The sequence below is a fragment of the Argopecten irradians genome, chromosome 12, assembly GCF_041381155.1.
Source record: "Argopecten irradians isolate NY chromosome 12, Ai_NY, whole genome shotgun sequence".
Taxonomy (NCBI): domain Eukaryota; kingdom Metazoa; phylum Mollusca; class Bivalvia; order Pectinida; family Pectinidae; genus Argopecten; species Argopecten irradians.
This window is the reverse complement of record NC_091145.1, coordinates 9,346,694-9,369,020: the sequence shown is the minus strand read 5'-3', so window position 1 is coordinate 9,369,020 and position 22,327 is coordinate 9,346,694. Positions and strand designations below refer to the sequence as shown.

Here is a 22,327-nt window from a genome sequence, read left to right as displayed (position 1 = left end):
ATTGAAGGCCATAGGAGTCTAGTATCTTGAACCATATTGAAGGCCATAGGAGTCTAGTACCTTGAACCATATTGAAGGCCATAGGAGTCTAGTATCTTGAACCATATTGAAGGCCATAGGAGTCTTGTACCTTGAACCATATTAAAGGCCATAGGAGTCTAGTACCATGAACCATATTGAAGGCCATAGGAGTCTAGTACCTTGAACCATATTGAAGGCCATAGGGGTCTAGTACCTTGAACCATATTGAAGGCCATAGGAGTCTAGTACCTTGAACCACATTGAAGGCCATAGGAGTCTAGTACCTTGAACCTTATTGAAGGCCATAGGAGTCTAGTACCTTGAACTATATATTGAAGGCCATATGAGTCTAGTATCTTGAACCATATTGAAGGCCATAGGGGTCTAGTACACTTGAACCTTATTGAAGGCCATAGGAGTCTAGTATCTTGAACCATATTGAAGGCCATAGGAGTCTAGTAACTTGAACCATATTGAAGGCCATAGGGGTCTAGTACCATGAACCTTATTGAAGGCCATAGGAGTCTAGTATCTTGAACCATATTGAAGGCCATAGGAGTCTAGTATCTTGAACCATATTGAAGGCCATAGGAGTCTTGTACCTTGAACCATATTGAAGGCCATAGGAGTCTAGTACCATGAACCATATTGAAGGCCATAGGAGTCTAGTACCTTGAACCATATTGAAGGCCATAGGAGTCTAGTAACTTGAACCATATTGAAGGCCATAGGAGTCTAGTAACTTGAACCATATGAAGGCCATAGGAGTCTAGTACCTTGAACCATATTGAAGGCCATAGGAGTCTAGTACCTTGAACCACATTGAAAGCCATAGGAGTCTTGTGCCTTGAACCTTATTGAAGGCCATAGGAGTCTAGTACCTTGAACCTTATTGAAGGCCATAGGAGTCTAGTAACTTGAAACCATATTGAAGGCCATAGGAGTCTAGTACCATCTTGAAACCATATTGAAGGCCATAGGAGTCTAGTACCTTGAACAACATTGAAAGCCATAGGATTCTAGTGCCTTGAACCTTATTGAAGGCCATAGGAGTCTAGTACCTTGAACTATATATTGAAGGCCATATGGAGTCTAGTATCTAGAACCATATTGAAGGCCATAGGGGTCTAGTACCTTGAACCATATTGAAGGCCATAGGAGTCTAGTACCTTGAACCTTATTGAAGGCCATAGGAGTCTAGTAACTTGAACCATATTGAAGGCCATAGGAGTCTAGTACCTTGAACCATATTGAAGGCCATAGGAGTCTAGTACCTTGAACCACATTGAAAGCCATAGGAGTCTAGTACCTTGAACCTTATTGAAGGCATAGGAGTCTAGTACCTTGAACCATATATTGAAGGCCATATGGAGTCTAGTACCTTGAACCTTATTGAAGGCCATAGGAGTCTAGTACCTTGAACCTTATTGAAGGCCATAGGAGTCTAGTAACTTGAACCATATTGAAGGCCATAGGAGTCTAGTAACTTGAACCATATTGAAGGCTCATAGGAGTCTAGTACCTTGAACCATATTGAAGGCCATAGGAGTCTAGTACCTTGAACCATATTGAAGGCCATAGGAGTCTAGTAACTTGAACCATATTGAAGGCCATAGGAGTCTAGTAAACCATATTGAAGGCCATAGGAGTCTAGTAACTTGAACCATATTGAAGGCCATAGGAGTCTAGTATCTTGAACCATATTGAAGGCCATAGGAGTCTAATACTTGAACCATATTGAAGGCCATAGGAGTCTAGTACCATGAACCATATTGAAGGCCATAGGAGTCTAGTACCTTGAACCATATTGAAGGCCATAGGAGTCTAGTACCTTGAACCATATTGAAGGCCATAGGAGTCTAGTACCATGAACCTATTGAAGGCCATAGGAGTCTAGTATCTTGAACCATATTGAATGCCATAGGAGTCTAGTACCTTGAACCATATTGAAGGCCATAGGAGTCTAGTACCTTGAACTATATATTGAAGGCCATATGAGTCTAGTATCTAGAACCATATTGAAGGCCATAGGGGTCTAGTACCTTGAACCTTATTGAAGGCCATAGGAGTCTAGTTATCTTGAACCATATTGAAGGCCATAGGAGTCTAGTAACTTACCATATTGAAGGCCATAGGGTCTAGTACCTTGAACCACATTGAAGGCCATAGGAGTCTAGTATCTTGAACCATATTGAAGGCCATAGGAGTCTAGTACCTTGAACCATATTGAAGGCCATAGGAGTCTAGTATCTTGAACCATATTGAAGGCCATAGGGAGTCTAGTAGTATCTTGAACCATATTGAAGGCCATAGGAGTCTAGTACCTTGAACCATATTGAAGGCCATAGGAGTCTAGTACCATCTTGAACCATATTGAAGGCCATAGGAGTCTTGTACCTTGAACCATATTGAAGGCCATAGGAGTCTAACCTTGAACCATATTGAAGGCCATAGGAGTCTATACCTGAACCATATTGAAGGCCATAGGAGTCTAATATCTTGAACCATATTGAAGGCCATAGAGTCTAGTACCTTGAACCATATTGAAGGCCATAGGAGTCTAATACCTTGAACCATATTGAATGCCATAGGAGTCTAATACCTTGAACCATATTGAATGCCATAGGATTCTAGTTTGTTAAATTTCAAAATAATGTTCTTTGAATTTCATAGAGTCACTTAAGTAAGTCATAAATTTTTGATTTTTCATGATAAATACAAATTAAATTATTGTCAGTAGAATTATGAAATAAGTAAGCCTAATTGTTGGTTCTATTTGCCTGCTGTATATGGCTTCCTTTGGACTCTATTGTACAGTGAGTATGTCTTTGTAGAAGTGTCGTCTGCTCAGTTTGTTTGGTGTTGTGAGCCAACATAGGCTGCTTGTGCTTTGGCCTAAATATTCAAGGAAATGCACTATGATTTTGATTTTTGAACTTTTTGTTTTATTTTTTTGTGTACATGTAAAATTTTGATTCAATAATCAGATAGCTATCATTTAAGGGAATTTAAAAATTAATCTTTTCGTTGATGGGCATTGAGGTTAGATTTCTATTTAATTTGATACTTACCACCATTGATGGTAACAGTATCACCTTCACTAGTTTATCTTGCCATTACTAGTTTATCAAATACTTGTGCTTCAGTTTGACTTGTAGGTTTGTTTTGGCATGGTGTGATCAAGTTTACAAGTATAGCACTTCAGTTTGTAAATAGCATGTCAAAGATTCTCATATTTTTATTTATAAAAACTTTCTTTTTTTACTTAATCTGCATTAGCTATTGAATGTAAGCTAGTATGATTTATTCGCTGAATCTACAAATGTTTCAGTTAGAGAGTAAGCTTACTCATACCTTCTGAGTTAAACTGTTAAATTCTTTTAAATTATAAATATATGTATTTGTTTTCTTGGGAACCTGAGAAGTTGATTTATATCAAATTATTTTGGTATAATTTTTTCTTTGAGAAAGAGGACTTTCTGTTGTCAAATTGGATTACTCATAAAGATTTGAATAATTGAACATTCTAAAATGATATGATTTACAGTTAAAGTTATCTAGAACATATATGAAATTCATGATGGAACCAGTCATAGGGATGTTAGAATTAGAATATTTGAAATTTCAGCTTATTTGGAATGTTTGCTTTGTAAATAGCAGACATTTAAATAAACCGAGTCAGAATGCTTTTGTGATGTCCGAAGCTGTTGTTTATGACTATGATTTTAAATAGCTAAGGTATGTATTTGTATATGTGGTTACAGAAGGATCAACCCATTTGACCAGTCAGCCACAGATGTACTGGACACGCTGGACGCTGCCATAGAGAATGCATCATTTGTGGAAAGTTTTGTTGTACGATTCCTGGGCTCAATGGAAGTCAAAAGCGATAGAGGTTTGTGTATAATTTAGATAGTATGTTTACATTCATACTTCTTATCTTTTGGGTCAATGTGAAAGTCAAAGTCCTCAACAAGGACTAATTTCATTATTTTAATATGTATACAAGCAGAGCAAAATTATGACTTTAGTTCCATTAACTTTTACCTCTAAAAATTATTTTCGAATCATTTAGGGAATTTAGGGAAAATTTCATGTAATACTATCATTTTACAGACAGTCTTTCTAGGTCAGTTTCAAAGTATTGTCAGAATATAATGCTGAACTGTTATTGTTCTTAGGTGAGCCCTTGGTACACGAGACAATGCGACAGATCATGGCTGCTCGGGCCATACACAACGTCTTCAGGATGACCGAGTCCAGGCTGGTAGTATCCAGTGAATGTATGAGGCAAGTTTGGGATGGTAGTTTGATTTTTAATGCCCTTTTAACAGCCAGGGTCATTTAAGGATGTGGCAGGTTTAGATGGTGGAGAAAAGCCAGAGTACCCGGAGAAAAACCAGGATAAACTGCACCACATATGACAGATTACGAAAAACTACTGATTGAAATCAGTTACCTGGGAACTACCTTACATAAAATTCAAACTCACGACTCAGAGATGGAGGGATTAACCATTCAGCCACCCTGGCCCCAGTTGTAGCTGAAGTTTTAAGGGTTTATTTACCTGATTACCAGGACTTGTTCATATACTCTGGTTTTCTTTTTTTCTGACACTTTAATTAGTGCTCCCAAAATCAGTTGTACCTCAGATTCTTATCCCTTAAAACAGGGGTTTCATTTATAATGGTCCTATATTTTACACCTAACATTAAAACTCAAAATTCATCACAGTCTCTATCATATAATATGGTTAGAATTTTCTTGCTTCAAAATTGACAATAGATTATGTATTTGCATTTAATATGTCATTGATTTAATAATGGTTCTAGTATTTTTAGCTCACCTGGCCTGAAGGGCCGGTGAGCTTATGTCATGGCGGCGTCTGACGTCCGTCGTCCGTCCTTCCGTCCGTCCGTCAACATTTCCTTTAAATCGCTACTAGTCATAGAGTTCTGGATTTTAACCAAATTTGGTCAGAAACATCCTTGGGGGAAGGGAAAGGGAACTTGTATAAATTTTGGCTCTGAACCCCCCGGGGCAGGAGGGGCGGGGCCCAATAGGGGTAATAGAGGTAAAACATATAAATCGCTACTTCTCCTAGAGTTCTGCATGGATTGTAACCAAATTTGGCCAGAAACATCCTTGGGGGAAGGGGAACAGAACTTGTATAAAATTTTGGCTCTGATCCCCCGGGGGCAGGAGGGGCGGGGCCCAAAAGGGTAATAGAGGTAAAACATATAAATCGCTACTTGTCCTAGAGTTCTGCGTGGATTGTAACCAAATTTGGCCAGAAACATCCTTGGGTGAAGAGGAAGAGAAATTGTATAAATTTTGGCTCTGACCCCCTCGGGGGGCAGGAGGGGCGGGGCCCAATAGGGGTAATAGAGGTAAAAATATAAATCGCTACTTGTCCTAGAGTTCTGCATGGATTGTAACCAAATTTGGCCAGAAACATTCTTGGGGAAGGGGAACAGAACATGTATAAATTTTGGCTCTGACCCCCCGGGGGCAGGAGGGGCGGAGCCCAATAGGGGTAATAGAGGTAAATCCTATAAATTGCTACTTGTCCTAGAGTTCTGCATGGATTGTAACCAAATTTGGCCAGAAACATCCTTGGGGAAAGGGGAACAGAACTTGTATAAATTTTGGCTCAGACCCCCCGGGGGCAGGAGGGGCAGGGGGTGATAGAGGTAAATCCTATAAATCGCTACTTGTCCTAGAGTTCTGCATGGATTGTAACCAAATTTGGCCAGAAAATATTTCTGTTTAACATCCTTGTGGGAAGGGGAACAGAACTTGTATAAATTTTGGCTCAGACCCCCTGGGGGCAGGAAGGGCGGGGCCCAATAAGGGAAATAGAGGTAAATCCTAAAAATTGCTACTTGTTCTAGAGTTCTGCATTGATTGTAATCAAATTTGGCCAAAAACATCATTGGAGTTAACAGAATTCATATAAATTTTGGCTCAGAACCCCCGTGGGCAGGAAAGGCGGGGCCCAATAAGGGAAATAGAGGTAAATCCTAAAAATTGCTACTTGTTCTAGAGTTCTGCATGGATTGTAACCAAATTTGGCCAAAAATATCCTTGGGGTTAACAGAATTCGTATAAATTTTGGCTTTGACCCCCTGGAGCAGAAAGAGTGGGGCCCAATAGGGGAATTAGAAGTAAATATCCAAATTCCTTCAGAAAAGAAACAATGAACTTATATTCAGAACATTACTTGGCATTACAAACCAGGTGAGCGATACAGGCCCTCTGGGCCTCTTGTCTTGAATTACCATGTCTCTTTTTTCTATAAATTTGTATTAAAACATCATAAAATGATATGCCATTATTTTGCCATTTATTTGATACAGATTGGTAGACCCAGGGACAAATAACATTAGGACACAGTTTAACTTGGGTGATATATCCTTCTGGTCAGCTCATCACGAGAACAACAGGTAAGGGTAACTGTATTACATGGCCTTAGATGATGTCGGAAGTTTCCATATCCCAATAGAATTCGTCAGAAATATATTTTATATTCTAAATCACATTATCAATGAACACTATATTGTAAGAGAAATTACAGAGCTTTGATAATTTGAAGTCAAAGTAATCAGAAATGGATTGATTTTATGCCCTCGCTATGAAACAGGGGACATATATAGTGATGCATACTGTCCCACTATGATATACATAAGTGAGGTATATAATTCAGCAACATTAATGAAAAAAATATATCAACAAATAAGTAAACAAAAAAAAAAGAAAACAGGAATTCTGAAAAAAAAAATCCATATGCCAACTCCATTTGCAATATTTCAAGAATAGAGGTCTTCAAGCTCGTAGATTGAGGAGCTTCCTGAGCTCAGTTCCATGAACATTCCTTAGATTTAAGGAATCCCATAATTTAGGAAAGTATTACAGATTTTAAGGAAGGCTCATTAAACTTAAGATTTTTTCCTTAAAGATGCTCCACCGCCGACAGAGCATAAATGATATTCATCATTTGAACAATAATTGGTGTTTAATCGTGTATATATATGTCTAATTAACACAAAAAATAATACAAAATAATTTATTTTGCCTTTGGTACATGAGCAATCAGTACTTCATTCCATATATGATATAGTACCACAGATTTTTTTCGGGATGCAATTAATTATTTTTTATATTTTCAACTTGAAGTAAAATTAGAAGCTCAAACTTTTCAATGGCGGTAATGGTGTAAATTAAGTAACTTTTGTAACCGAAGAAAGATACTTAATCGTCTGCTCCTGTTTTTAAAAGTGAAAACATACCATTTGTCAGCGGTGGATCAAACTTAAGCATCTTTAACTTTTGTTGTGCTTTTCTATGGGGATATTTATGTTAAGGAATTCCATAAAGTTAAGAAATGTTCATTAAACTGGGCCCAGAAGCAGAAGAGCTGCAAATTGAGTGGTTGGAAGTTATATTCTAGAAGTAGTAGAGGGCAAGTCAAGTTAGGCTCTGCCGTTATCAGCATCATCTTAACTTTGGTATTCACCCATTCAGTAGTCAAGAAGAATTTCCATTTCCTGTACGAGGATTTATTATTTGATTTCAGACTGTTTGGTTTTATAACAAGAACAAAAGCCCCCGGAGCTGCAATCTCAACGTTTGCCTGTCATGTGTTTGAGTGTAACGTCTCTGCAGAAGAGGTAAGAACTATAGTTAATAAAAAGGGTCGGGGAATGATGTTTCTAATGATCCTAGAATGCGATCATGGAAAGGTGGATTTAGAATTGGTTAGTTCAGGTTCACTTTGATAAGGGTTGTTCACTTTTGTATTTACCTGGTGAATCATTAGTAAATATGTACCTAATGGGAGTGCAGCAAATTTTTTGTGTAATCTGTTGGTGCCTGAATGGCAGCTCCTGACTGTATGTTCCCAGGAACTTAGGAAAGATAAATGTACATGTTTTGGCTAAATGATATCCTTCGCTGTCTATAGGATGCATCATATAATCAATCGAAGTAATAATAAAAAATTGTGTGTGATCAATATCATATCTTACAACAGATCCAACAGCTTGTTATACTTTTATGGTACCGTATTCGACCCAATTAGCGCCCATGTCCCTATAAACGTCCCTCCCGCTTTTTGTGGCCTCGATTTCAATTGCCCAGCATAAATAAAGACCAAAACTACACAAAAACTGTCTAGATTTGCAATAATTATGTCTTATTAGCACCTTTTCAATTTTTCAAACGCCCTGGGCGCTTATTGGGTCGAATACGGTATTTGCTAACTCTTGCCTAAGAACTTATTTAACTTGATGTTGTTATGATATTCTTTTACTTGTCTTTTTGTATTTTCTATCGTTATCATTATATCATGTGACGTTTTTGTTTTAGAATATGCCAGGCCATCGGGACAGCCACAAAACTTGCCTTCCAAGCCATTATGGTGAGTTTTCCGTCCTTTCTTATCTCATTAATTAACTGGAGTGAATGTTGCGGTGTTCTTGTGTGATTTTTGTAAAGCTATTATCTTCTTTATAATTACAATGAAAGCTATCTACCGGTACACACAAAATAGATATAGACCTGCTAAGTAACAAATTAGATGGGATTTAATCCTAATACAGAGGAATCCACTTAATCGAATAACGGGTAATCGAATATTTCGGTTATTTGTATAAAATTCCGCAGTCCCGGTTTTTTCCTTCTTTGTCTTTGTTTTTCAGCTCCTTGTATTTGAATACACTTTTTACATGACCTCCGGTTATTCAAATAAAACGTCTGGGAAATTCTAAAAATAAAATCGAATATTTTCAAATTCTGCAATACATTTTCAGAGAAATTTGCAGATATATGTTTCAAGATACTTTGTGTTTACTAGAAATCAGTACGGTGACAGATTAACGTTATGGTATGGCTTGTTATTTTATGCATGAATCTGCAAAGGTATTGGACGCTGATACGATTTACATCAGCAGCGGTAGATTGTTACTTTAGTATCATCACTGACTCAAACATCTAATTAAAGCATTTGCACTTTCAAATATGTTTATTTATTAACGTAATGTACCTTACTTCGCGATCGGTTGAAGAAACCATGCTTCTTTACAACAACCGCCATTCATGGGTAATCTTGTTCAACCAGACTGACTACGCCACACATATGCCTATCAAACATCTCGTTGAACAAGATATTGAAGCATGCAAAGTCGGTTTGCAATGACTACCGCAAGTTCCGTATGTAATATGGATACAAAAAATACTTGTTATATTGTTTCATAGCTGCTTGAATATGCATTATTTTATGAAATATTATCAAGATAGTTCGCCGCATCGATCAACAATACCGGAAGAATTCTCAATATATATTTAGGCCAAGCTAACGCATGTTTTCATCACCAGCCGCCATTTTCGAATTCATACACATGTGTCAAAACAACACTGCAAGTTGATCGGTCCTTTGAAGTTTAATCAAGATCGTATGATCATTTTGCCAGGGCAAATGTACGTAAGTTTGTTCTTTATTTAGGTTCAGAATTGATATGTGAATATTTTCGAACACAATAATGTTAGGCCTAGTTATTGCATTTGGTATTGATCGTCAGCCTTTTTCTCAAACAGATTCACGTGTCATCTAACGCAAACAAGAAACTAACATTGGAACATCATTTTGTAACTAAACAATTAAAATCGGTTTATAACTTCAAAAATAATTACTTGTTGTTTGTTTTAAGTGTATAATAATTTACGTTTTGATCAAAAGAAGGAAATGATATTGCCTGTTCACATGTAGGGGGGGGGGGGGGTGTCAAATGGAGGTGCTAAACGCCATCTCCACCTATTCGAATGCTCCAGTTATTCGAATATTTTCTTCTTGAAAATGCGTTATTCAAATTAGTGGAATCCTCTGTACAGAAATTTGTGGTTATAATTAACAAGTTTATAATGAATTCATGGTTATAACAAACACATTTATAATGAATTCATGGTTACAACATGGTGTTTTTCATTCCAAGTCAAGGTTCCTATATATACACCCTCTTGGTTCTCAGAGATTTGCTATAACCATGTTTGATGTATCTCTTATTTTATTGCTGTTTTTATTCCTTTTTATGATGCTTTTGAAATATTCTCTTGGGTTTAGGATTACAAACTTACAATGTATATTTGCACAATACATTTTACAGTAAAGACATTTTTAGATCCCTCATGTTCATTAGATCCAAATCATTCATGCTAGTTTTCTTCAGATCTTTCTCAAATTGTCTTTTCACAAAGCACTAGACAATCCTTATTCTGTATCTATTTAGCTAACTGCAGTTTAAACCCCAACATCCTTTGCTAACTCTAGATTTCCTCATATGTGAAATGAGAAAGCACACAATGATGATACTGTTTTAAGTGAATCCACTTTACTGCTAGTATCTCATTCCTCAATGTTTTATGAAGCAAAAAACTAATCTACCAGGTAAGTTAATGATGAAAAAATAAGTTTTATATACCACGGTAAACAGTGGAATCGGGCCATTACCAAGTATTAACAATTATCATCAGATGTAAATTCTGACCAATTCAACAATGTATGTAGGATTGAATCTTTCTTCTTTAAATTGTTAAACATAGTGTTTGAAAATTTTGCATGTGTGATCTCCATTCACTGGGTAAAATGGTGATTTTATTGATAATAAATGTTGGTCTATCTGACTCCCACCACCTTCACCAACACAAGCAAAAGCTAGCAGAAAATATTAGAGAAAAGTTATTTGTGAGTTTAGAGGCACTACATGAAGTTTGTGTCACATATATTTCATGAACTGCACCCAAAACGGTAAATATATGGGCTAATGCTGACGAAGTAATTTCCTCATAATTTCCTCAGAGTTAAGTCCCCTCATGAAATAAGCTCCTTTGAAACATAGACACCTATCATGTGACTTTCTATTTTAACTCTTCCAATAGCGTTAGTTGGGATTATTAAATTGGATTCTGTATGTGACTGTATTTCTATTCTTTTGTGTGTTAACTTACTTATTTGCCCCAAATAAAACAGTCCTATTATATGTAACTGCTTGAGGCTGTAGATGGAGCAAACTTTAAAATGTTCTGTAAAATAATATCCAGTGATTTCCTGATTTTACAGTAGAAAAAAATTGTACCATATCATTTACATTAAAATGCTCACTTCAGTTTCTTCCTTCAATATCCAATTATTCACCAATGAGAAAATTGTCAAAATTTGGTCAATCATAAAATATTAGAATGTTCCAAAATATGGTGCAGTAATCGTTCTATAAACCTTTCCACTTTTGTTGATCATTTGTCTTCATCAATTCCTTCCAGGCTGCTAAACATGCGGGTAACATGATTCTTTCCTACTATTACTGCATCGTCCAATGTTACTGCAGTTACTATGTTACTATACATATTCCACGTTACCATATAATCCACGTCGCTGCCATTATATTACTTCATGTTTCTGCTGTTGTGTTTCTTCATCTCCTCTTTCTTAATACTTGTATTCTTTTCCATCGTCTTGTGATGCAGAGTTATTTAAAAAAAATGTATTGTCCAGAAATTTGTTATGTCCAGAAATTTGTTATGTACCAGAAAAATGATAATATGCAGTTTACTATAATTACATTTAGGTCATTTTAGCCATGATGCAGAATTCAGATATCAATAATTAATGTCAAAATTTCAATTTCAATTTTTTTTTTTTTTTTTTTTTTTTTGATATTTCAAGGTGTTTGCCAAAGTGATGTTTAGGGTTATTTAACATTTAAGGGGAGATAATAAATTTCAAAGGTCAATAACTCTGTATTTCAAAATGTGTTGATGTTGCCTTGATGTTATATAATATGCTACAAGTTTATGTTACTCCCATACTCTTAGTAACACCTGTATGCTGCCTTACTCACAATGGTGGTCAGAATAGCCAAATATACATGATAGTCTGGAGGTTCATCTCATTTAATAAGGGTAATATATATATATTCAATGTACTTGGGCACGGGTATATCTATAGTTACTGATTTTTATGTTAAAACCCACAAAGCTGCAATTGTAGAAGGGTGAAATTGTGGAAATGAAGAGAACTAAAAAGGATTTGATTTGATAAGTCATGAGTGGCTATATATGTAATGTGAAATTATTCAACAAGTTCAATAATTTTGTATGTCATGAGCCTTTAGGCAAGTGGCATGACAAATTATTCTACAAGTGCAATAAATTTCATATTTCATAGCCACAAGTGTAAGATTCTATTTATCACATATTAACTATGTATTTATAGAAACACAGACAAAAAAATTAAAAGAGAAAAAATAAAGAAGATGAAATCAAACTAGAATGTGTCGTTTATGTATACAGAGACAATTATAACTGTGACAATATATTTTGAATATAATGTCATTATTACCAGTGACATCAAAATAGTGCTATTACATGTGTCTTACAATATTTATGACATGGTTAAACAAGCCAATATGTAATAAAAAAAGATTGAAATTTAATAACCCTTTTCATATAATGTTAAACACTAGTGGTTTACTGGAGTTAGTAATTAATTTTCCTATAACCTTGCATTTATGTTCATTGGTAAATATTTTACTTATTTGTAAGAGTGTGATACCAGTGATCATATTTCCTAGAAACTCATTATTTCATTTATTATAATTAGTTTTGTTACACAGTTATCTCTACTTTAAAAGTAACATTGTTCTTATCTTATATCATGGAAGGATATAGAATTGCATGAGTTCTAAATCCCCTTCAAATGAAGATTGATTCTATATTTTGCTGTTACTTCTATTTACTTTTTCCTTGTCTTTTACCAATAGTTTATTTATATTCTAAAGAAATAGTTGTGATTAATAAAGAGCATGAACGGTCCATCTTAAGTTGTAAGGGAGAATGATATAGCTACCTTCTGTTTTAGTATTTGTGATTTTCATTTTACTTTTCTAGTGAAATATATGGGTTATTTTTTAAACTCATTAATTTTTAAGGAGCCTATGTATGTTTACAATGTGTAATTCTGTATTTGCATTTTACAGAGTTATCTGCCCTTGTGGGTAGATATTATTTGTGATGTCATGTGTTTGACTACTTGTAAGGGAGGTAACTCTTTAATATGCAAATACAGGATAGTTATGCTGGTAGTTAAAAGTTTGAGGTTCAGTTTATATCCAAACCAAAGTAACTGCATGTGTCTTGTTTGCCCAAAATCGGCATGTTTCCTTAAACGACTTGTCAATGAGGCTATAAGACTTTGTGCCTGTTACTGAATATCCATAATGATAATTCGTCCATACTTATGAAATATATATTATATAGGGAGAGGGTTTTGTCTGCTTAGCCTGCAGCCCAATGCTAATTTAATCTTAATATAAATAAAACATTTTGAGATGAAATTTGTATATTCATTGCAGCAAAGATTAGAAAATTTATTGACATATTTATACATGATTACATTGCTATATTGCTGTAAAGAAAAAAAAATGGTTTAGATGAAAATTAGCTACAACCTCAAGGATTTTTCAGTATACAGTATAACTTGTCTAAACCGAACCCTGTATAAACCGGAAACTTGTCTATACCGATTAATTTGTTTGGTCCCGGCAAATTTCTTAATAAACTATAGTACCCAAAACCTGCATAATCCGGAACCTGTCTACGCTGAAAACCGGGACTGTCTAGGTAATGTTACTATACCTTTCTTTGTAAAATTAACTTGGGCAAACCGGCAGCAATGTTTTCACAACATGGGACTGATCATGTACCGGTATACTAAGGGCTAGATAGTGACAACTTTTCACTTTTCATTCGACGGTTTTGTTACATGTCCATTGTATTTGTGAATACTTTTCACGGTCAATTCTAACAATAAAACATACACATAACTTCTGATAGTTCATTTGAATGTAGCACACCGAGAGAAATGGCTCAGAAACCAATAAAACGTAGGATGGAATTCTGTGTTCTACCATGTACATATGTGAGAATAGATGTTTGTGCTGTAATAAAAAAATTCTGTTTATGATTTCCATGTGAACATTTTGTGATCAGGTTCTATCCTCTATAAACCGGACACTTGTATAAACCGAACAAATAGACTGGTCCGGTTCACATCCGGTTTAGACAAGTTATACTGTACTACTGTATTCAATATTTGTTATCACCAATTCAGATTCCTGTTGACGTTTCTATCTCAGACAACTCAGATATTATATTGGTTTATTAATATACTTAGAATATACAATATACCCTGGATATTTGGAAGGTTTTCTTCAATCACCTTGGCATAATGAGATTAGACTATGTCAATCACAAAAGAAAAATATTGATTTGCGTATTTTTCGCAGGTGCTTTATAAATCTCTTAACCTCTTGATACCTTTATGAAAGTTGTTTAAAAAAAATAATTTCTATATTTCAGGAAAGGAAAAAACAGACAAAACAACAACAAGCTAAGCAAAAGGAGCATGCGTTACTTCTAGCCAACATAGGACAAATCGAGGACGCCCCCGAGGGTGAGCAGGGCTTAAGTAACCTCCCTCTGTCTTCTGACGGAAAATATCTAGTTCTTACCGCAACAGATGATGTAGACCCGTACACAGAGCAGCAGACAGACAGTACGGCCAAGCTGAGTGTGAGTTCAGACCCGAACGAGGACATCGACAGCGAGTCGGAGGCGTAGGAATACAGAAAGAATGAAAACTATCAGTATTGGTTGTTAAACATGTGATGAACTTTGTTGTGCTAATTTAATTAGATATTTTATGCCATATTTTATTGTGTTGACCTCAAGTTATTTGAGTTTTGTGCTAATTTAATTAGTCCATGTTTGCTGATCGTAGATCCCTCCCCCACCCCCCACCCACCCCAAACCACCTTTAGACATGTGGAATACGTTCCCTGCTAGGTTTATAGGCTGATATTCCCCACCCCTGCTGACTTGGTGGGTACTATCCCTGCTAGGTTTATTACACTGATATACCTACTCTACTTAGGATATAACTAGACATTCCTTTTATTTATTTAATCTTTATTTTCTTCCAGTTCATTGAAGCAATACAGTTAGCCCTTTTGTTTGTTGATAGTGCTATAAGATCTCCTCCTTGGATTTACTTACATCCATACTTTAAAGTGTGCTAGGTTGTTTCAGTGCTAAAGTGTGCTAGGTTGTTTCAGTGCTTTAAAGTGTGCTAGGTTGTTTCAGTGCTAAAGTGTGCTAGGTTGTTTCAGTGCTAGTTGTGATGCTTATTGACAGTGCTCAGATCAAGTTGATTGTTGTATGAGCTGCGGGAGGCTGGGTTTATATCTATGAGGACCATTTTGATGGTGATGGAGTTGTTTTTATGCTGTGGGGTTATTTTTTCTTCTAAACGTTCACAATTTTGGTATGTTTGTCTCTTACATGATGTTTCTCGTTGAAGTAGATTGACAGCTTGTATTGGACAGATTGATAAGAAAATGACTTATCTGATAATCTTGACTCTGACCTTGATAAATTGAATGACCTTGATTAATTAAATGACTTTGACCTATCAAGATATTGGTATTCCATCATACATCTTATATCTATATACCTACATGTATGCTTTTTTTTCAAAACATGGTTGGCTTTAATTGTTATGTAACTAGGGGATATTATTTATGAAAATGTGTGTATGACCTTGACATTGGACTTAGTATATATTCATGAATTTTATATTAAATGTTATGAGAGTATAAATTGATTTGTTTAACTGGTTATTTTCTATGACTTCACAACATGTTGTGATGCTGTTCCCAATAGGAAGGCTGTGTGACAAGGGTTTATGTTGTACTTTTGGCATTACAAAACACTTAGCATTTATGACCTTGGCCTTGAATATTTTTGACCTTGACATTGGTTGATGTAATTGCCTTCAGGAACAGTTGCCCTTTTTTGTTTGTTGTTGGATAGTGTATCTTTAATACAAATTAAATCTTAAACTTCTAAAAATTCTTTTTCTCTGTTTAAAATGATTGAACTACCACTACTCTGAACTAAGCTGGAGAAAAGTTACAAATATTTGTCAGAATCAGTTCCTGTGATATGTTTTGACAGCTACAACCAACGCATTCTAGATATTGTGATTGATGGTTGAAATTGTATTCTATATATATCTAACATGGTGTGATTGTGTGCACGCTTTTATCTGGAGCTTTAAAACTATAGCTAGCTGTATTAAACAAATTAACTGTTCTAGGCAGTGGAGAAAACAATATTGGTTATTGAAATGAAATTTGTTGCAACTGAACTGTATTTGCTTATTACAAAGTTATCTGCCCTTGCGAGTAGGTAATGGTCGTGACATCAGAGAAAACAATGTGAGTTTCGCTCACAAAACAATGACCTTAAAATGGAGATCTACCTGCAAGGGAGGTAACTCATGCAGAGAAGGAACATTTGTGGTACAAGTACAGTTAAAACAATTTTTACACAACGAATACTTCACATAATACAGTATAATGTATTTACAATGCTAGACTGATATATAATTCTAGCAATGTCTACAGAAGACTCAGATCTGCAATATAATACTTATAATGGTCACCCTGTATACTCTTGCTACTACCACAACTACACATGTACATCAAGTATTTCTTTGAAGATACATTTATTAATCTGTTTGATGTACTTTTTAACCCATTCACCCCTGAAGATGTATTTAGATTCTTCTATTTCAAAGGCTGGAATAGTCCATTTAGGAATTTCAGGGGTGAATGATTAAGATTCTATCTCCTATAGTATACTCAAAACTGTTTATGTTATCATTGTTAAAAGACCCTTAAAAGTGGATCGTTTTTTAATAGTTGATAGAAAAATATGGACTCCCATAATACATAACATGCAGATTTCATTTTAATTTGATGTTATTTTAATGAACGGATAAACCTTCAACATTAACTCTGGAAATAATAAAAATTTATAGAAAGTAAAACTAGAACTATCCTAGGTAGATTCACACAATTTGCCTTGTTTGAATGTACATTACAAATGAGCCGTATTCAACTACTTTCCTTATGATTTCTAATTGCTCAAAACTATTTTCTATATATTGAGGTGTATTTTGGTATAATGCTAAAGATTCAAACTTAAAAAGTTAATATAAAAAGTGAAAAATTCTTAATGAACTGGTCCTGTTTTTGAGTTAGAAAAGTTCAAATGTGTCTTCAGGTGAATGAGTTCATATGTTTGGTAAAACATTACATAGAAAGTATTCACAAGATCATCATAATTATATCCCAAGGAGAATATATCATTTTACATAGGATCTATGCAAGTGTTATTGGAGTTGTCTGCCCCTGATTTGATACTATTGATTTGCCTGTATTACGTAAAACAGCGATAAAAGACACATATCACCATTACACACTCGGCCTTCTCAGAAATCAGTTTTATAATTTGTAAATTTTGTGGTGGGAAAAATTTTGCAATTATGTATAATAGCTATATATTACGTAATTCATTGGTAGAAATGTTTGTCAATTTTTGACATCAATTAGCTATACAGGTTGTCTCATTTTATTCGTGAGTATTGAAATTAGTAGAAATTAATTTTAAAAAGAGAGGTAGACATTAAATTTTAAATAATTATGGCATATGTTTGTATCATGGATTACAGAGATGGTTTAACAGAAAGGTTTAGTATTTTTAGTCGGAATATTGATTTTGATAAGACTGTCATCTATGACTATTTTTTTCAAGTCTGAGGTCGAAATCAGAAGTTTCCTTGTCTCCTATTTTAGCCTGTATACTATTTATAAGAAGATAAACTGCTCAATGAAATTTTGTTTGTATCAATGGTAATTGTTTGCACAAATCAAGATGTAAAGAAACTCATAAAAGACAAATAATAATGATCTCTTGATGGCTTTAAGGGCAAAACTCTTGAGATTTAATTCTCACAGGATGAAATATTGATTATTGCTTTAAATTTTTGTGTTGTATAAAGTTCCTGCTTAACACATATACTGTTGAGATTGATGTTCATATTGGTTAGGTTTTATAAATGAAAACAAAAACATAAAAAAAGTCAATAAGAAACCCTTTTTTTTTCATTTCCATCAAGTTTAAAATATCAAATAACTTTATTTTTCAGTCAAAAAAAAAAAAAAGAAAAGAAAAAAAATTAGTAACACAAACAATCAATCTTAGCTTTCTATATGTTATGGCTGGTATAAGCTTGTACCTTTGCTTTCTGTTTAATCATCCTTTTTGTGATATAAACTATTATGATAAATCTATTTGCCATATGTATAGTGTGTGTGGAAAAGGTGGCTTTATTCAGTGTGTGAACATATACCATGCTCATTATCTCATTCTCGAAATCGCAGATCAGGTATGCTTCAGTCTTTTCTAGATTCATTTCAACTTCCTTATTAAATCATTCTGATCTATCAGATTTACTTCCCTTTGATTTACTTTGTATGTCAGAGTTACTTCCCCTTTGTCTTACTCCATCAGCCAGAATTATTTTCCTTTATCTCTTTCCAACAGTCAGAGCTACTTCCCTTCTTCTCACACCATCAGTCCAAGTTACTTCCCTACGTCTCTCTCCATCAGTCAGCGTTACTTCCCTTTTGTGTCTCTCCATCAGTCAGTGTTATTTCCCTTTGCTTCACTCCATCAGTACTGCGCCAGACAATCGGAACTTTTCATTGTTTTCATCCGAAACTAGATGTTAGCAGAAGTGGGCAAGGTGTTCCTACTGTATTGACAGAGTATAAAGCAAAGGGAGTTAACTCTGGTAGATCAGAATGCGGACTGACAGAGTAAAACGAAGGAAAGTATATCTTATAGATCAGAATATTATCAGATGTACAGTCAAACTGTGTCAACATAAACTTGTATATCTGGCAAGACTTCTCACTGTACCTTTGGTTAGCTAAGTTAGGAAAGTATTAATTTAAAGTATTGTGTTGGTCCCAAACTATATACATATGTATTCATGTTCACTTAACTCAAATACATGGATAACTCAGTCTTACCAGATTCCCTTTAGTTTTAGTTTACAGGGTTTGACTGTACATGAAACTCGTTTTTTGCGTTTCTTGTTACTTTTAAAAGATGCTTTACACCTACTTAGGTAGGTGTGTTTGCATTTACATTTCATGTTTCATTGTTGTTAGAAGCTTAATTTACAAATCATTGTTTTTTTATTTCAATTTTGAATGCTAGTTTGGTGATGTGACAGAGAACTGAACACTACATCTGTAAATATGTATCTCTATTATGGGATGTTTCATTTATGTCCTCATACACTGATTGCAATGGAAATTGGTAATTACAAGTAAAGTACAAAATTTCTTGTTCTGTGACAATCTCTATATACAAAGCTTGTGTTCCTATCAGGAGCAACAACTCTGGGTAATATTAGTAATTTGAAGGTATCTCTTGGGGCACAAGACTAGAATTATGACAGTATCTGTTGAGTTTTCCTGAGTCCGAAGGAATTGATTTTGTTAGATGTTGTGAATGAGCGGAGATTTGTTGTCTAGTTTTCTGATTATATTTATCAATAGACATTACTTTGTGTTGCAAATCACGTTCACAGTTCTTGAAGACTCTAGTTTAGTGGTACAGTAGATAGTTATATAGACAGTAGAAAAAACAAGTTTGTCTGGAGCTATAGTAAGTTTGTTAGAGTTACTTCCCTTCATTTCATTCCATCAGTATTAGAGTTACTTCCCTTGTTTCACTCTGTCAGTACCAACAGATAATATTCGGAATACCTTGGATGTAACTTTCATACATATGTTTTACATCCGAGGAGTTCCGATTGAACAGATAAAAACTAAGGGATGTCACTCTGATACTAACTAAGTAAAATGAAGGGAAATAACTCTGTTAGACCAGAATATCATGAGCAATGGGGACACATCCTTTACAGTCATATATAGTAAAGAGAGTATAGCTTTATCTTGATTAAAGATTAATGTTTGCCAATCACGAACTTCACCGATTTCATTTTATGTTTTGTGTTGCTGTTGTGGTAATTTTTGTGTTATTTTTGGTGTGTGTAGAAGATAGACTTTGTAGTACGTTACTGTAATGATGAGGTAAACACATACATAATTAGGTATTCCACTGAAAAGTTAATGTTCATTCTAAGTGTTGAATGAGGAAAATTGAGTATTTAAATATATTTATATCTACTACAAGTAGTACTTATGATAGTGGTTAGTCCTGATCATGTTTTAATTAGCATCAACTAGCAGTCTTTGTTGGAAACCCGCAGTTGATTCAGATTGCACAATGCACGCTACATGCATACCGTAACCCAGTGCATTCAACTGCGGATCTCTGTCAATGAATATACAAATAACCTGTACCTGTATTATTTTCTATTAATAGGTACAATTATATAAGACTCTTTCATATGTGGATATGAAGGATAGGGATATTCTATCCAAGGGTCTCAAAGTGTAGTAAAACCCGAGGCTTGCCGAGGGTTTTGCAACATTTTGTGATCCCGAGGGTAGAATGTCACTATCCTTCATATCCACTTATGAAAGAGTATTTTTCTTTCATACCTCAACGTTTTATTGCAATTTAACAACTACAATATCCTGCCATTTTGAAATAAATTCAAAGAAATCCACAACTGAGAGTCAATTTTCCATACATGAAAAATTACTTGATATTTTCAACAAAAATTCAGTTCTTTGCATCTTTTATAGTAAAAGCAGTCTAGTTTGGAAAAAAAAATATTAAAATTTTACGAGGAAATAGAAATTTTATTGACGCCGTGACGTCACAAGACTCTATTGCATGGGTAGCCATACAATACAGCCTCAGACGAGATGAGTGTATTGCCCTAGACCAGCTAGTATTACACCCGTAGGTATGAAAGAAAATATTATATTTGGTGACCTTATAACTATTGTTACAAGATCTAGTTGCTGTGTAAGGTTTAAAACTTTGAAAGGACAAAAAGACCCTATAACGATTTAGAACTGTGATATGTATATATTTATTTTTCATTTTGGTGCGAAATATTAGTCAAATTTCTCAATAGTTCATCGATTATAAGTAAGGTGATAGGGGGAAAAGAGCATACATTATATAAGTGTACCCCAGGCTGTGTGGTTTGTGTGAGAGTGCTATTTATATTGCTTATCTAAAGATTTACTGGTGACGCAGAATCTAGTTCTTCAAATGATGACTGAGCTAAAACAATTTAGAAAAAAAACCTTAATGTTTTAGGTCTTATTACATCTTTGTATATATAGAGTTACGTCCCTTGTGGGTACGTATCCATGGTGACTTCATAATTTTGTGAGCGAAATTCACATCATTTTCTTCGAAAAGTATGACATTACGCTTGCATACATAAGGTCACAACCAATACCTACTTGACAAGGACAGATAACTCTATAATATACAAACATAAATTTGGCACATATAGAGCTATTCGTGTCTGTCCTTCCTCTCTCCATCTGCTGCATGCTTCCATTCTCAATATGATCCATGGGAGTAAAGTTGGACAAATGGCACATATGGAAGGTGAGAAAATGCAGGGTTTGGAAATATGCTGAATTAACATACATGTACATGTACTTCTTGCCAATTTTCCATTTGGTTTATTTCTGGTTAGGATTGCTTGTCTGAAAATGTCTAATACCCTTTAGCATGTTTTAATACTTTTCTTTCTAAACTAGTTTTCATCAATTAAACACTCCAGGTTTAGAATAAAGAACAAAGATCCGTTGTTTTAATGTTAAGTATATAAGCCAGTCACCTTCAGAAGAACTATGTCCAGATATCCAGACCAATGAGTGAGTGTGAGAGATGTACAGTTTGACAGGTGTAGTTTAAGCGAGTGTCCAGGGATACATGAGGCTTATCATTTATTAGTGTTTTTTGTGTTTCAGCACACGATCATGAAATAAAAATTACCATCCCAGTCATGTCCTCTGTCTTGTGTTTTGCTAGTGAGATTCTACAGCACATGATCATGAATGGATATCTTTAGTAGAAACTTGCATGTAACATATTGAAACAACTTTGAAAAATTTGAGAACACGTTAAAATGGATAGAACTTGCATGGTTGTTATTGTCAAATTTCACAAGGTATCCTGAATGATAAGATTATAGTTCCCCCAATATCTCAAGGAAAGGCAACTAAATTATGTCACCTGATAATGTTAATTATGTTAAAAACTGAGAACCCCTGGAGATAGATAGAATTTACATTATTGTTACAGTCGTTTTACACAAGAATTCCTGAACCTATTCTGATAGATGGATTTACAATTTCCAGGGGAAACTTTGTACTTATCCAGCTTGATCCCCCGGCCA

General features: G+C 34.8%; 1 protein-coding gene across 1 annotated transcript in view; it reads left to right on the top strand.

Moving 5' to 3' along the window:
- Positions 1 to 21,933, top strand: part of LOC138336706 (DCC-interacting protein 13-alpha-like) — a 63,874-nt gene extending 41,941 nt beyond the window's left edge. Inside the window, exons 17-22 of the mRNA XM_069286258.1 lie at positions 3,786 to 3,916; positions 4,203 to 4,311; positions 6,381 to 6,467; positions 7,598 to 7,691; positions 8,390 to 8,440; positions 14,431 to 21,933. Of these exons, the coding sequence (XP_069142359.1) occupies positions 3,786 to 3,916; positions 4,203 to 4,311; positions 6,381 to 6,467; positions 7,598 to 7,691; positions 8,390 to 8,440; positions 14,431 to 14,691 (733 nt within the window). The 3' untranslated portion in view covers positions 14,692 to 21,933. The remainder of the gene's footprint in view (positions 1 to 3,785; positions 3,917 to 4,202; positions 4,312 to 6,380; positions 6,468 to 7,597; positions 7,692 to 8,389; positions 8,441 to 14,430) is intronic.
- Positions 21,934 to 22,327: the final 394 nt, after the last annotated feature.